Source organism: Mesocricetus auratus, unplaced genomic scaffold, assembly GCF_017639785.1.
Source record: "Mesocricetus auratus isolate SY011 unplaced genomic scaffold, BCM_Maur_2.0 Super-Scaffold_100006, whole genome shotgun sequence".
In the NCBI taxonomy this organism is placed as follows: domain Eukaryota; kingdom Metazoa; phylum Chordata; class Mammalia; order Rodentia; family Cricetidae; genus Mesocricetus; species Mesocricetus auratus.
In genome coordinates this window covers 15,231,666-15,246,239 of record NW_024429190.1, presented here as the reverse complement: position 1 = coordinate 15,246,239, position 14,574 = coordinate 15,231,666, and the positions used below count along the sequence as shown (strand labels likewise).

The window sequence follows — 14,574 nt, the reverse complement described above, 5'->3', positions numbered from 1 at the left end:
GGAGTGCTTACTTAGCATGCACGAAGCCCTGGTTTGGTCCCCAGTGGCATAAACTGAGTGTGGTATTGCAAGCCTGTAATCCTGAAACTTGGGAGACTGAGGCAGGACGATCAGAAGTTCAGGTCATCCTTGGCTACACAGTGAATTCAAGGCTGACCTGAGCTACATGAGATCCTGTCTCAACAACAACAAAATCTTGTAGATATATCTGACTTGAGAAGCATCCCGGATAAAAACATTAGCAAGCGTCCATCTATGATGTCTTAAAAAAGAACCTAATGCAAGAAAGCTAAACACACAAGCAGGCCATGCAGAGGGGCCATTCTGAGGCCATGGAGCTGCTGGAGTGCCTGAGAATCTGCTGCTCCTCTGAGGGAAATGAAAATAGGACTCAGAAAACACCCAACACATCCTGATGGCAGAAAGCACGTCTACCCAGTCCTCCAGACACTCATTACAACTAATGAATAAGAATCTGACAGAAAGCAAAGATATGCACCTGCTCAGCCTGGTGGAAAGTACATCACCCACCAGGAGGCAGCATCTTGCAGCAGGACGAGCCACCTGAGCCTCCACACCCATCAGTAATGCCCAATGGCCCACCAAGGTCCACGTGCACAGTGGGTTACCCGATACGCTGAGTGACAGTGATAGCAATGGCTTCTCACAATGATTGGGCCAGGGTGGCAGTATGGCTTCTTGGTGTATTAGGAGGAGCAAGGCAATGCCTACTTAGAATGCTATTTTCATAAAATAAAAATGTTGACATATGTGTGTGGTGTGTATGCCTGTATGTTTACATGTGTGGGCAGTTAAGTAGAGGTTGCATAACCACATGTGTGTGCATATAAGCAGAGGCCCAAAGTTAATACTGGGTGTTTTTCAATCCATACTCAACTTCAGGTCTCTGAACCTGGAATTCTCTAATTCTGCCTTACCTAGCTAGCCAGCTCCCCCACAGGGAAGCCTCCTAAGTGCTGGGATGATTGGAGGGCTGCCACGCCCATCTGCATTTTCGTGAGTCCTGGGATCTTTTGTTCTACAAGACTCGTGACTGTTCTAAGAAAACACACCAGTTTACCCAGGCTGGCTCAAGTTCCTGGCAATCATTCACCCTCAGCTTCACATGAGCTGGTGTCACTGATGGACCCACCACACTCAGTTCCTAAACGTTTAACTCCCTTGAGACAGCCTTATTTGAGGAGCTGTGGGTATTGGTGCCCTTGGGTTAGCCAGAGGACACATGTGGGTGGCATGACCTACCTGCTCATTGAGCTGGATCCTGAGTGCCTAACAGCACCAATCTTACACTCGTCTCTGGGCCTAGATATCCTGCAGAGAAAACCTGGCCCTCTCCATCCTGGCTGCCTTCCAGGACAACCATGGTCCTCTCCTACGAGCCCTCCCAGGATGCTCCACACAGACTCACGTGCCTCGGTCCATTGTGCTCAGCAGCCATGCACCCACCACGTGCTCTCCAGTGTTGTCTCCAGATCCTTACTGCACTTAGCACACTCAGAGCTCCGTCTACAGCTCTGTGTCACACTGATAGATGAAGAGTGCCTCCACATAGTCCCTGTAGCAAAATAAGACTGCCCACCTGACATGTGTTCCCAGGCACAGTGTGGGGGGCACAAGCGTCCTGTGTGAGGACCTGGTGGCTGATGGACGGTAGCCCACCCGACATGTGTTCCCAGGCACAGTGTGGGGGGGCACAGGAGTCCTGTGTGGGGAGTTGGTGGCTGATGGACTGTAGATACACTGCTCTGTCAAGATCTGTGTATACAGGTCTGATCGCAAAGTCCTCCCAGGACTCACTCACATGTCAACCAGTGCTGGGCCTGGCCTAGAACTGGGTTTGGGTACACAGCCCAGAAAGGATCCAAAGCAGAGTTCCTGATCTGACCGGAGCAGTCAGGATAAGATGGCATCCATGAGGAAGGGGTGGAGGAGGACAGCCAAAAAGGCAGTAAATTCCAACATGGCACCACCATGACCCAGCAGCAAGACGTTGGTCCCACCAAGTCCAGGGCAGAAATTACATATGAAAGGCATCACGGCTTTGGAAAATAATATGGATTGTTAAAAATATAACAGCAGAGATTTAAAACAGTTTACCCAACTGGCTGGAATAGGTCCCAACAAGATGACAATAAGAACAGTTCTGTCCCCACCATGGTCTTCACTCAAGGTGCAGGGCCTGGCTCAGTAGCGACACTGCAGGAGGAGGTGGGTAGGGGAGGCTGCAGGATCCCAGGCGCAGAGCCAGTCAGGTGTATGGCGGTTGCAAGTCACAGGTCCCTCTGCAGTGCAGAGCTGGTTCAGACTGCTCTGCTAGTGTAAGCTGTCATCATGGCCACTCATCCAGGATGGGAAGTGCAGCTTGCATTCCAGGCCAGGGAGACTGTTTTCAGTTTCCACTGGTAGGCTGTAGCTGGAGATAGGTGTCTTGGCACCCCCATAGCCTAGAACTTGTTCAGGCCAAAAGAAGGGTCAGTCTTGGGCACCAGTGAGGCTAGAGGCCCTAATGGCAGAGAGAAGACTGCTACATGGCTTTCACACACTGGAATGAACTGAGATGGATGGGCCCAGAACCTTCGGCGGCTCATTCCAAAGCACAAAGACCAACCACAGCCTCCATTGCAGCAGGAGGCCAAGATTCAGCTTCCATCACTGACCACCGGAGTACACAGACAGGCCAGGGACCCTAGCCACAAGGGCCGGACCCACAAAAGGATAAAGATGGTCCAGCTGGCCAGGTGCCCAGCAAGCCCCAACCTGAGCTGCAGCCTCAGGACCCTTTCTTCCGCTGCTCCAGCTCTGACAATCGTTCTTCCCGGGTTTGTGCATGCCGGACCCCCACGCGATGTGCTGTCTCTGTAGCCATGATGTCGATCTGGGCATAGCCGGAAGTGCTGGCCCCTGAAAGCAACCCGCAGTGAGTGGACCCAGCAGGACTAGCGCCCAGCCCAGCTGCCCCTGGCCTGGTCTGCAGGTGCCTCCGGTGATAGGGTCAGTGGGCACTCTGATCCATCCCTATTCTCACCAGCAGTCATGTCGGGACCTGGGTGGCAGCTCTAGAGGCAGGATCTGAGGGTCCTGGCTGTTTGGGAAGGTCACTTGCAGGCTGGGAGGAAGGGCTCCCTAGCCAGCTGAGGTGATGGTTACAACTCTCCTATGAGGCCTCCCTGTAGGAACTCACCTCGCACACTCCCACTGGCCCCTGGGAACTCCAGGCCCATGTAGTGCAGCTGCAGTCGAGAGGTAGGACTGATGGGGATGTTCACATAGGTGGGCATCTCACTACGTGGTCGTTCCAGCCCTGGGCTGTCAGAAGCCATGGGCCCTGGAGATCCTGTGGAGAGAAGGACTCTGAATCCCTGAGATGTAACTGGGAGCTGTACAGCCCCCCTCTCTCCCAAGGCCACTCAACAAAGAACTTCCCCACCCTTCATGGCCCAGTCCCCTCCCCCACCTTCTATCTCACCTTGGAGACACTCCCCAATTCTCCCGTTTTCCACTGGTCTAGTGCTTTGATCCTAGGATTCACTCACTCCCCCCATCCCTATGGACCCCACAACACTTGGAATAGAGGCAGGTTAGACACAGGCAGGCTGGTGAAGTCCTTGCCCCGTAGCTTATGCCAAGCCCACAGAATCCAGTCCAGGGCTGGGGTTCAGGCTGGGGACATTGAGAGTCCCACAGGTAAGTTTGCTTCTATACACCATATCCAGAGAGAGGCCTGGCTCTGCCTGTCTGTCCCAGGATCCCAACCACCCCCGCCACATCCCTGACACAGCTCCCTCTGTAACATTCAGTCAGTGCCTCTCCCCGTCCTCCAGCTTCCTGCTGCCAACATGGCTGGTGTGGAATGTGGCAACAGTTTGCTCTTCACAGAGAGACTAAGGCAGAGAGACCCCAAGTTCCCAAGTCACATATCCATCAGCCGGTACATCCAGATGAGACCCAGGATGTGGGGGGGGGTCTACCTCTGGCTATTCACTGAAGCAAAGAGCAGTTCTATCCCTGTCCCCCAGACTTGGGGACCCCATGACAGACCCCACTATACAGTACATGTCCTTGGAGGCCTTAAGGTCCTTGTACTGCCTAAGCTACGGTGCAGCTCAGCTGCTGCACAGGGCCAAGTGGGAAGTCCATCGCTGGCCTCAGATCAGGGAGCTGGCTTTGCTTGCTCACAGAACATCCTGTCTTAGCCCCTGGCAAGCAAAGGCAGGCTCAGGGTTTTCAATCCCCAGAAAATCTCTGATCTGAAGCAAAGGATTTCTGACGCTCATGCATCTGTAGCACAGAAAATCCATCATAGCAGAAGAAAACCTCCCCCAAGGAGGCTTAGCCAGCAGGGTGGAGGGAAAGCCAGTGCCGGCCTGCACTGCCTGTCCAGGCAACAAGGCAGAGCCCACAGCAGGCCTTCCCAGGGCTGGGTCACAGACTGAGAAGGGGCATAGCTAAGGGAAGGAGGAGAGAGGATGGGATGTAGTGAGCCAGGACTGGAGACTGAAGAAGCTGGACCTCAGCACTGAGCCTTTGAAGGCCGGAGAAGGAGAGCTGCGACTGGGCTCCATGCCTCAGTGGGCTTGAACATGCTCCCTGAGTCTTAGTACTCTGGGATTCAATCCGTTTTTTTCAAGATGGTCTAGTCAAGGTGAATTGAAGAGGAGCAGGGAGAAGCAGAAGAAACCTGAAACCTAACTCAGGGACATAGATGAAAAGTTCGAAGCCAACTGATATCCAAAGTCAAAGACCAGAAGGGTGCTGTTGAGATACCATGAAGTACCTCCTCTCCAGCTAAACTCACTATCCTCCCAAGAGGACATGACCAGTTGGTCAGGAAGGTGTGGGTTCACTATGCCCCATGTCCTTCCTGGTACTTTAATTCAGTTTTAGCTTTGGCAGCATCGTTGTAAGACTCGAATACTGGAACAAAACAGACAACGGGATATTATTGCCTGACTTTTCCCTCCCACAACTGCAGGCTGAACGATCGCCACCGACTATAACCAGACACACCTTTGTTCCTAGTCTGGCCCGGGGCAAACTCACATGTCCCTCATCAGTCAGGGTCCTACCTCCCATGACACCCCACCCTTGCCTTCAGAGGGACAAGGGACCTGTCCTCAGTTTTGGTCCTGGGGTAGGGTATCCTCTTTATCAAAGTAAAATTCTGGCATCCTAGTGGGGTGGTAGTATAGGGAGATGCCTAGTGAGGGCCACCCCTGCTACTTCATGATGTCAGGGAGGACCCTGGACCATAGGCTCCACATGGCCCAGCATCCAGGCTGAGCATCCCAGACAGAAAACCTCAGCAATAGATGGGATTGGGCCCTCCTGTTGGCCAGTGTGCTGACCCTGCCTGCCTCTGGCCCCACCCACTGCTTTCTACCCCGCCGTCCTTGGGTCTGATTGGATTCTATCTTACCTACAGGGTTTGGCCTTCCAAAGGCACCACTCACCTCTGAAAAAAAGACCCAGGGATCTGTGGCACCCATGCACGAGTAGACAAAGCCAGAGGCACCCTTGGCCTCCAGCCACCTGGCCCAAGGCTAGGCACCTGAGATCTATAGCCTCTCCCAACCCTCCCAGGTTGGTCTACCACCCTCGAGCCTTCATCCACTGACAACCAGGCTTCTCCCCAGAAGTCTCCCTTGCTTGCTGAGTTCTCTGACATTCCCACCCTTCCACAAGCCTGCCCTGAGGATCTGGAACCTCCGGGGACCATTGCTTTCTTGCGGCTTGGAGCCAAACCCCTCAAATCTGATTCCTTAGCTGGACCATGGTCCAGCTGTCCACTGGTCACTCCTAGACAGGTCATCTAGTCATGCCCCAGAGCCATGCACCTGTCCTTAGCTTACCACCTCATCCTGCTCACCTGTTCCAGGCTACCCAAATGCCACTGTCACCCCCACTGTCCATACCCCTCCCATCCAACAGGGCCACCCCTTAGCTCTGAATCCTTCATCCCTGCACTGTGAGTGATGGGGTCCAAAGCCAGGTGCCTACCTGGATATGTCACAGTGAGTCCAGGGGGTGACGTAGCCATGACCTAGACCAAAGACAACAGGCATTAGTGTGTACACCCTGCTCACCCTTTGCCCTGCCCCTCTGAACCCAAAGAAACAGAATGGTAACTCCCAAAACGGCATAGATCTGAAGATCTGGACAAACTACAGACTGGAGGAACACAGCTTTATCCTCCAGACCCTTTGGTTCTTAGACCCCATTGCCCTGACAGTCCAGGAGACAGCTGAGGCCAGGGGTACTCTGAGGATGGTTACAAACAAGGGTCCCCAGGTGCTCCCTTCCAGCTATGGTTCAGCTAGACCCTACAGCCCATCATATGATTGCTGAACAACATGGCTATGTGGCCATAGTGACCAGTGTTACTCTGGTTGTCCCATACCTTACAGCACCTTCCTGGGAACCCACCGGCAAGACAGTCACCCAACCCCAAAATGAGTCCTGGGTCTGTGCTTCAGGGCAGAGCCCGATCAGGGAGTGGATGGATTTGAAAGGAAACCGTTCAGAGTGGCTGCAGGGGCAGGTGGGGGGAGGAGGAAGGCCACAGCTGGGCGCATTTGCCGTCTCATTCATAGACAGCCACCCCCCTCCAGCAGGGAGAACCTGCCCAGGGACAAACATTCCAGCACCTGTTGCAAAAGGGCCTTTCCTGAGCAGGTAAGTGTGCCACAACCCCAGCGACTCTGAAGGAGCAACTTGGTAGTGAGGCCTCATGGGGTGGGAGGTGGGGCAGAAAAGGGAGCGTGACATCCGGCACTGTTCAGGCCAGCCTTGAGAGTGATAGTCACATGCCCAGGACACAGGCAGGGTACATGGGCTGCCCTGAGTGGACCATGTGGCTCTGACTGCATCACCATTTATAACAGAGCCTTGTGCACTCAGGTATAAAGCAGCCCCAGGACAAGAGTCGGACACCGTAGAACCAACCACATACTGTCCTCTGAAGGTGTCCTTTGTTACTAAGTAAGAGGCCATCTCCTTAGCAGTCCCCACAAAGGGCATCTGTTCAGGGAGGGTCATGGCTATGGGATCAACACTTGACTCTAGGCATGGGGAGACCACATGGGACACTAGAGCATGTGATCAGCTTAGGCCCTTGGGTGGCTGTTTGTGAGGAGGCAAGGTCTGAGGCCAGCATCTGCCCCATCCTACCAGCCACCCCATCTCATGAAGAGAAGTCGCCGCTGGCGGCCCTGGGTTCCACATGGGGCCCTAATCACTGACGCCTTTGCAAACTGCTGGGGCTTCTAGTGTCATGAGGGATGGTCTTCCCCCAGAAACTTTCCACACACCCAGGCCAGCCTCCACACACCCAGACCAGCCTCCACACACCCAGGCCAGCCTCCACACACCCAGGCCAGCCTCCACACACCCAGGCCAGCCTCCACACACCCAGGCCAGCCTCCACACACCCAGGCCAGCCTCCACACACCCAGGCCAGCCTCCACACACCCAGGCCAGCCTCCACACACCCAGGGCCAGGGCCCAAGCCACCTTGCCTCAGGCAGAGGGTGGACATCCAGGCATGGATTCAGCTTTACCAGACCTGCCCACCTGCTGTAGGGAGGTCCCATGGAAACAGAGAGAACTAAGTACAGAGAACAAGGGGCTCAGGCCAGAGCCCTGACTGCCCCTGCAGCTGGCCATCCTGCTGGCTCCCTGGTCCTGGGAATCTGCATTCTGCAGAAAGAATGCCTGGCTCTCTCTAGTGAACACACATCTGCTGAGTGCTTACACAGGATCTCACCAGACCCTTGGGCCAGCCCATGAGGTGAGGACGGTTACCCATCAATAGAGGAGGAAACTGAGGCTCAGAGGTACAGTGACTTTCAGGGTCACCCAGTCAGTGGGTATTCAATGTGGCCAAGCCCCCAAAGCCTGCTCTTCCCTGCACAGCAGCTTGGGGGAGCCAGGCTCCCAACTTCCAGCAGGGCTGCTGGCAAGGATGGAAACAGGCAGGCCGGGCTCCCTGGCTCTCTCTGCATGGGTCGGGGTGGGGGGCAGGGGATGAAATGGGTTGGGTTGGTTAGGTTAGGGGTTGGGTGAGATGAGCACAGAGCAGGCTCCACATGGGGAGTGAAACACACGACACTGATCATGGACAGCCCTGGGCCTGAGTCTCAACGACCACTGATCACCTCTGTGGTTTCCACAAGCCATCTGTGAAACACACTCTATATGCTCACCCCACACACACACACACAATGCCCCCAGCCCCAAGGCTGTTCAAAGCCACCTGTCCTCTTCCCCACATCCACAACACCCGCCCCTGGAGTTTCCTCAGTCCCAGGCCTGGCAGGGAGACTGGCCAAATGGAACAAGGCAAGGCAGTACAAAAAGATAACTTTATTTCCAGTTTGAGAATGTATTACAAACAGATTTTTAAAATGCAGTAGAGCAACATGATTGGCTGATAGTGCAGGTACAGATGGAGGGGGCATTTACAGGTGAGTTGGCCTGCCAGGTGAGGACTGCAGGTGCCAAAGGAGGGACTCATAAAAGGTGGGCACAGCCACACCCCGACACTGGGAGACGGGGCACCTCTGCTCTGTGCGAGGGAGCACACAGCCTGGGGTGGCAGTCACCCAAACACAGAACCAGGGTGACCTGCGGGCAGGGCCAGAGCCCTCCAAATGCCAGTGGAGCCCTGGTTTCTCCTACCTGGTCCTGGCTTCCAGCTTCCTGGTCCCAGCAAGGAGGCACAGGGGAACACTACTGGGGGGTCTGCGAGGGACCCTCCAGCAGCCTGAGCCCGGGAACATGGGAAAAACCCACGCGGCACACTCTTGTCAGGCAGCCCACTTCTCAGAGCCCTCCAGGAGCCCTGGAGCAGGCTGGGATGCAGAGGGGGTCAAAGTCACAGACCCCTCCGAGTCATGGAGCCTCCTTAGCGTCAGTTTCCTCCCCGTGGGATGGGACACCGACCCCACCTGTGGGTGCTGCAGGGTGGCATGTAGGGCAGATCACACATAGACTGTGTCCAGTCTATGGGCCGCATACGCAGAGCCGCTGGCTCACAGAACTAGGGAGTCTAGAGCAGCTGTGGTAGATTTGATTTTGGGTAGATTTTGGGTAGGAAGCGTGTCTGCGTACTGCAGAAATGACCACGAATGACAGAGGGTCAGTTATCCAGGAAGAGTGCAGTGGACCAGGCCAAGCGTCACTGTCACTGAGAACTGACCCCAACCATGGATGTCTTCTGCCCCCAGCAGTGCAACACATGGCAGGGGCCCACGGGCACAGCACCCCGTGTCTGATCCACAAGGTGAGGACTACGGGAAAAGCTGATCAGTGGCTCTCCTGACCCCAACCTGCCCAGCCTCCGTCACTGGCACCCACCTAGGGGAGGACAGCCCTGTGGTTGTCATCCTGCCCCTGAGGCCCTTGCCACAGGTCTGGTGGCTTCTCAAAACAGCCCAGAGCACCCCCTCTACAAAGAGGCTAGAGCCCCTCCTCTCCTGTCTGGAGGGGCCGTGGCCAGCCCTTGGCAGCAGTGGCCAGCCTGCTATCTCAGGGAGGGGGCTTTACCTTGAGTCCGCCACAGACTGAACATGACAAAAAGAAAGCTGGAGGTGGCCCTGCATGGGGGCTGCCTGCTTCCCAGGACTCGCCAGGGGATGGACTGGGCAGTGTGGTTTCACTGCCTGGGCCTTCTGTTGCCTGTCCCCGCCGTCGAGCTCCCAGGCAACTGGAGGAGGGTGCCTGACCACCCAAGTCCGTGGCTGAACTGTGGTCAGGGCTGCCCTGAGAGGCTGGGCTTGGGTCTCTGGGGGCCAGGCGCAAGCTTCGAGGTGTGTCATAGTGGTGTCGTAATGAGGTGGGCACCTGGTACTCAGCCACCCCAGGTGGGCAGGTACACAGTTTGGGCTCAGGTGCACTAGCTCCAGCAGGCAGGCTTAGCAGAGAACCAAACTCGTCTCCAGCCCGCCACATGTCCAGGCTGCTGCCCGCATAGGATGAGAAGCTGCCAGAGTAGGAGGAGTGGCTGCCTGTGGCAATGCCACTGTCAGAGGAGCTCTGGCGGCCAACTTCCTGCAACTGTCGAGGCCGCAGTGGCTTGAGGGGTGGCCTTGAGGCTCCCAGCATGGCTTCTCCTGGACCCTGGGCAGCCACCAGGCCTGGCCCTTCCTGTGATGTGCTGGCTGAGGACGAGGACTGTTCTGGCCATGCAGGGAGCCGGCTGCTGGCACTGACGTCTGAGTGGCTGGCCTCGGAAGAGGAACTGGATAGGCTTCGATCATCCCCTAGACAAAGCAGAAACTGAGGCTGCTGGGGGCGTCCGAGCAGGTGAGGGGTGGTCTCCAGTCAGCATGCTATGACAGTTCGCTTCTTCCTAGCCCCTACACCTGGAAGCTGGAGCAGTAGGCCAGGGTCTGTAAGGCAGCCCCTTCCTCATCCAACCCCTGGCCCACTTTCAGTGCTAACTGTTTTAGAGCCCCTATCCCTCCCTCACCCCAGGTGCTTCCTTGGTCCAGCTTCTGGGTCTCTCCATCTGGACTCCACCCCCACTTCTACAGCCCCCTCCGAGGCAGGCACCCACCTACAGACCTCTATTCTGTACATCTATGACCCCGCTCCTGAGCTGTCTCCTCCTCCTCTCCCAACCTAGCCATCACCACTGCCATCCTGGCCGCTCTCTAGCCCAACCAAGACCTGGGGCAACACATCCGCCTTTACCATCCCAGGTGTGCTCACACACCAGCCTGCCCCATCCAGCCTGCCTCCTCTCCTTGTGGGACCGTGAACCTCTGAGGGCAAGAGCCTGCTTGGGATCAAATCCTGTCCACAACCCTCCCATCCTGCCGAGTCTCTTCTTTGCCTCACTCTGTGAGCATGGAAAAGCAAAACATGCCGTCATTGCCTTTCCTCTCAGCCTGCCTAGCTTGCAGGGCTTCCCGAGCAGGTACTAGAGGCTAACCCTCCAAGGAGATAAGAAAACGTATTGCAAGTTTGAGAGTCCCTTCTTCTAAAGGGAAGGGCTGGGAGGGGAGGGGGCCACTGCCCCTCTGTGTGCCCTGGGAGTGGCGAGAGGCACCAGACAGTACTTCTCTGGCCTAGGAAGACCTGGTACAGTCTGCCTGCCAAGCCAGCCTCCATCCCTCACCCATAGCTGCTCCTGGCCAGGCTTCCAGGTTCTTCCATCCATGTTCCCACTGACAGTAGCTGTAGAGAACCATCTGCTCCTAGGAAGCCAGCTCAGTTGGCCCCTGAGTATTTTGTCAGAAAATACACGGTAAAACTAAATTGCAGAAGGTTTGGGCTTTGCCCAGGCCACATAGCTAGCAGGTGGGAAGGAATTCAAACCCAGGTCACACTTCCCATCACAGCTGCTGTTAGCGTGTGATGTGCTTACAGGATAGTGTGTGACTGGATGAAGGGAGAACAGATGGATAAACAGGAGAAAGAAGAAGAATGTAGGAAGGGGTGCAGTGAGGGGCTAAATGGATGGGTGACAAAGGAATGAATAAGTAGAAGGAAGGAAGGATGGATGTGTGGATGGATGGATGGGTGGATGGATGGATGGATGGGTAGATGGATGGATGGATGGGTGGATGGGTGGATGTGTGGATGGGTGAATGGATCGGTGGATGGATGGATGATAGATGGATGGGTGGATGGGTGGATGGATAGATGGAAGGATGGATGGATGGATGAGTGGATGGATAGATGGATGGATGGGTGGATGGATGGATGGATTGATGTGTGGATGGATGGATTGATGGATGGATGGGTGGATGGGTAGATGGATGGATGGGTGGGTGGATGGATGGGTGGGTGGATGGATGGGTGGGTGGGTGGATGGGTGGATGGATGTGTGGGTGGATGGATGGGTGGATGGGTGGATGGATGGGTGGGTGGATGGATGGATGGATGGAAGGATGGGTGGATGGGTGGGTGGATAGATGGATGGATGGATGGATGAATGGATAGATGGAAGGATGGATGGATGGATGGATGGATGGATGGGTGGATGGATAGATGGAAGGATGGATGGATGGATGGATGGATGGATGGATGGATGGATAGATGGAAGGATGGATAGATGTGTGGATGGATGGATTGATGGATGGATGGGTGGATGGGTGGATGGGTGGGTGGATGGATGGATGGATGGATGGACAGATGGATAGATGGATGGGTGGATGGATAGATGGAAGGATGGATGGATAGATGAATGGGTGAGTGGATGGATAGATGGATGGACGGATGGATGGATGGATGGATGGATGGATGGGTGGATGGATGGGTGGATGGATGGATGAGTGGGTGGATAGACGGAAGGAAGGATGGATGGATGGATGGATGGATGGATAGATGGATGGATGGATGGATGGATGGATGGATGGATGGATGGATGGGTGGATGGACGGATGGATGGATGGGTGGACAGGTGAGTGGATGGATGGATAGATGGGTGGGTGGATAGATGGGTGAGTGGATGGACAAGAGAGAGAAGGCATGACTGAGATGTATAGCAGCTACCTGCACAGGTCAAAAGGGTCATGAGTATGCATATATGGAGACTCCAGCAGCCCATGCAGACAGATTGCTGCCCGACCTGGAGTGGTGTGAGCAGGCAAGTACTCAGAGGAAGGTCCCTGCAGCCCAGAAAAAACTAACCACTGACTCTACCTCCACTGCCCGGCCGGCCAGAGTGTGAAAGCAGGCTAAGTCGCTTCTCCAGCTGCAAGGTTTCCAGTGCTTCCTGGGCAACACGCTCCTCTGAGGCTGAGGGCCCTCCAGGGCTCAGGTCTGTGCAGAGAAAAGGATCAGTGAGGCAACAACCATCCCTGCACTCCACCCCTACACTCCACCCCTATACTACCAGGACACCTGGTAAGTCTAAAACCTTCAGAGCCAAGGCATCCTGAGCTAACCCCTAGGAGGCTCAACCCTACCCTGCACCTTGGCCCAGCTGCTGGGTATCAAACACAGGATACCCAAACCAGCCACTCAGGTCCGCTAGATGCCCATTCTAGGTCTCTCTGTGAACAAGCCCCCTTCTGCCCAGCCCATGTTCTTGTCCCTGTGCATACACCCTAGACTGTCCAGCCTAAGTCTGTTCCTGAAGTTGGTTCCCTCTCTGTCCAGCTGTGTATAATCCACAGCTCAGGTCCTTGTCCCTAAGGATAGGCACACATCTGCCCACCCTGGGTTCCTGTCCCTGTAACCCTCTTCCCTGCCCTCACCACGTATGAGCCTCTCCTTGCTGATAATGGCACCCGTAAGGACCACAACTCCCCTGATCTAGATAACCGTACTTCCTCGGACCTAGGGAGCTTTGCCTAGCCTAGCTTACCACACCCACTTCTCAGGAGCTCCACTTTGGTCTGCATAAAATGCCTCCACAGTCCTGCTACTGCCTGCAGATCCCGGGCTGGGTGGGATCTCCTCCTGGCCCCTCATAGCTGCTGTCCCTGAGCCCATTCCACTATGGGTGACAGAGAGCAGGAAGGTTGCTGCCCTGCCCTTCCCAGGCCCCTCCCTTGCTTTCGTTGCTGGGATGCTCATGTGAGGCCCTCCTTGCCCATATCCACACGGCCTATGTGAAGCCCTTGACAATGTCAACATTTGACTGAGAGGCAGCCAGGCTGTGAGCAGTGGCGCCCCGCTCCTCTGGTCCTGCACAGTCACTGCCATGCAGAAAAACTACCATGTAGGGGAGGCCTTCCGAAATACCTTGGAGCACAGGACTTTAATGCCATACCATCCACAGAGTCCTTGTCCCCCCATAACCCCTCCCCACGTGGGTCAATGCTATAGGACTCCACAATTTCCCCAGCTGGATGCTGGCTGTGATTCACACCGTTGGCATGCTGGGGTGATCCAAGACCCCCATATACCTCAGCAGGACACCCAGGGCACGATGCTTGCAGACCCAGGCCCTGGCAGTGGCATTGTTTGAGCACACCCAGATGATCTGATAAGGACAGTTGTGGAGAAGGTATGGGTACCCCACCAGTCAAGCCATCCACCAAGAGTCACCAATGGCCCTATCTAGGGACAGCCCACTCCCTGACTGTGTTGGAGCAAAACTCACTTCCAAGATGAGCCTTTATGCCATTCTCTGCCCAGTGTTGTGTCTAGTACTCCCTGAACCCAGAACCATTTAAAACAAACAGGAGAGTGGGTTCCCCTAAAGCCTAGGTCCTGCTTCCAGGCATACCAACAGCAGCACATACACCAGGGTGAGTTGGGGGATGAATATGCTCCAAGGAATCTCTAAAAATGTGTGTCTCTGGAAGAAAAGCATAGTGTTTCCCCCGACACACATTCTGACACCCACGTGGCTCACTGTCATTTCACATTGTATATCTGCAACTGCAAGATAGAAAAATACCAGCAGGGGGCGCTGCAGGAGGCTCTGCCCATAGGGAAGGCTTCAGGCTATCTCACTAGCTACTGGAGGGAGGCGGGAGCAGATATGGAGGGCCTGGTGCCAGTGAGTGTGGCTCAGCATTTGAAGCTGTGTTCCCTACCCTAATAAGATGGCCATGTAAGGACCCAACAGGTGGGAGCTTTGGCCACATATCCTCA

At 55.3% G+C, this 14,574-nt stretch overlaps 1 protein-coding gene across 2 annotated transcripts in view; it reads right to left on the bottom strand.

The window, feature by feature from the left end:
• Positions 1-2,061: 2,061 nt before the first annotated feature.
• Dok7 (docking protein 7) overlaps positions 2,062-14,574 on the bottom strand; it is a 33,265-nt gene continuing 20,752 nt past the window's right edge. For both annotated transcript variants that reach the window (XM_040746954.1, XM_040746953.1), the window contains exons 6-10: positions 12,670-12,789; positions 9,565-10,280; positions 6,019-6,061; positions 3,203-3,355; positions 2,062-2,922 (exon numbers count right to left, since the gene is read on the bottom strand). In XM_040746954.1, coding sequence (XP_040602888.1) covers positions 2,792-2,922; positions 3,203-3,355; positions 6,019-6,061; positions 9,565-10,280; positions 12,670-12,789 — 1,163 coding nt within the window. In that variant the 3' untranslated portion in view covers positions 2,062-2,791. The remainder of the gene's footprint in view (positions 2,923-3,202; positions 3,356-6,018; positions 6,062-9,564; positions 10,281-12,669; positions 12,790-14,574) is intronic.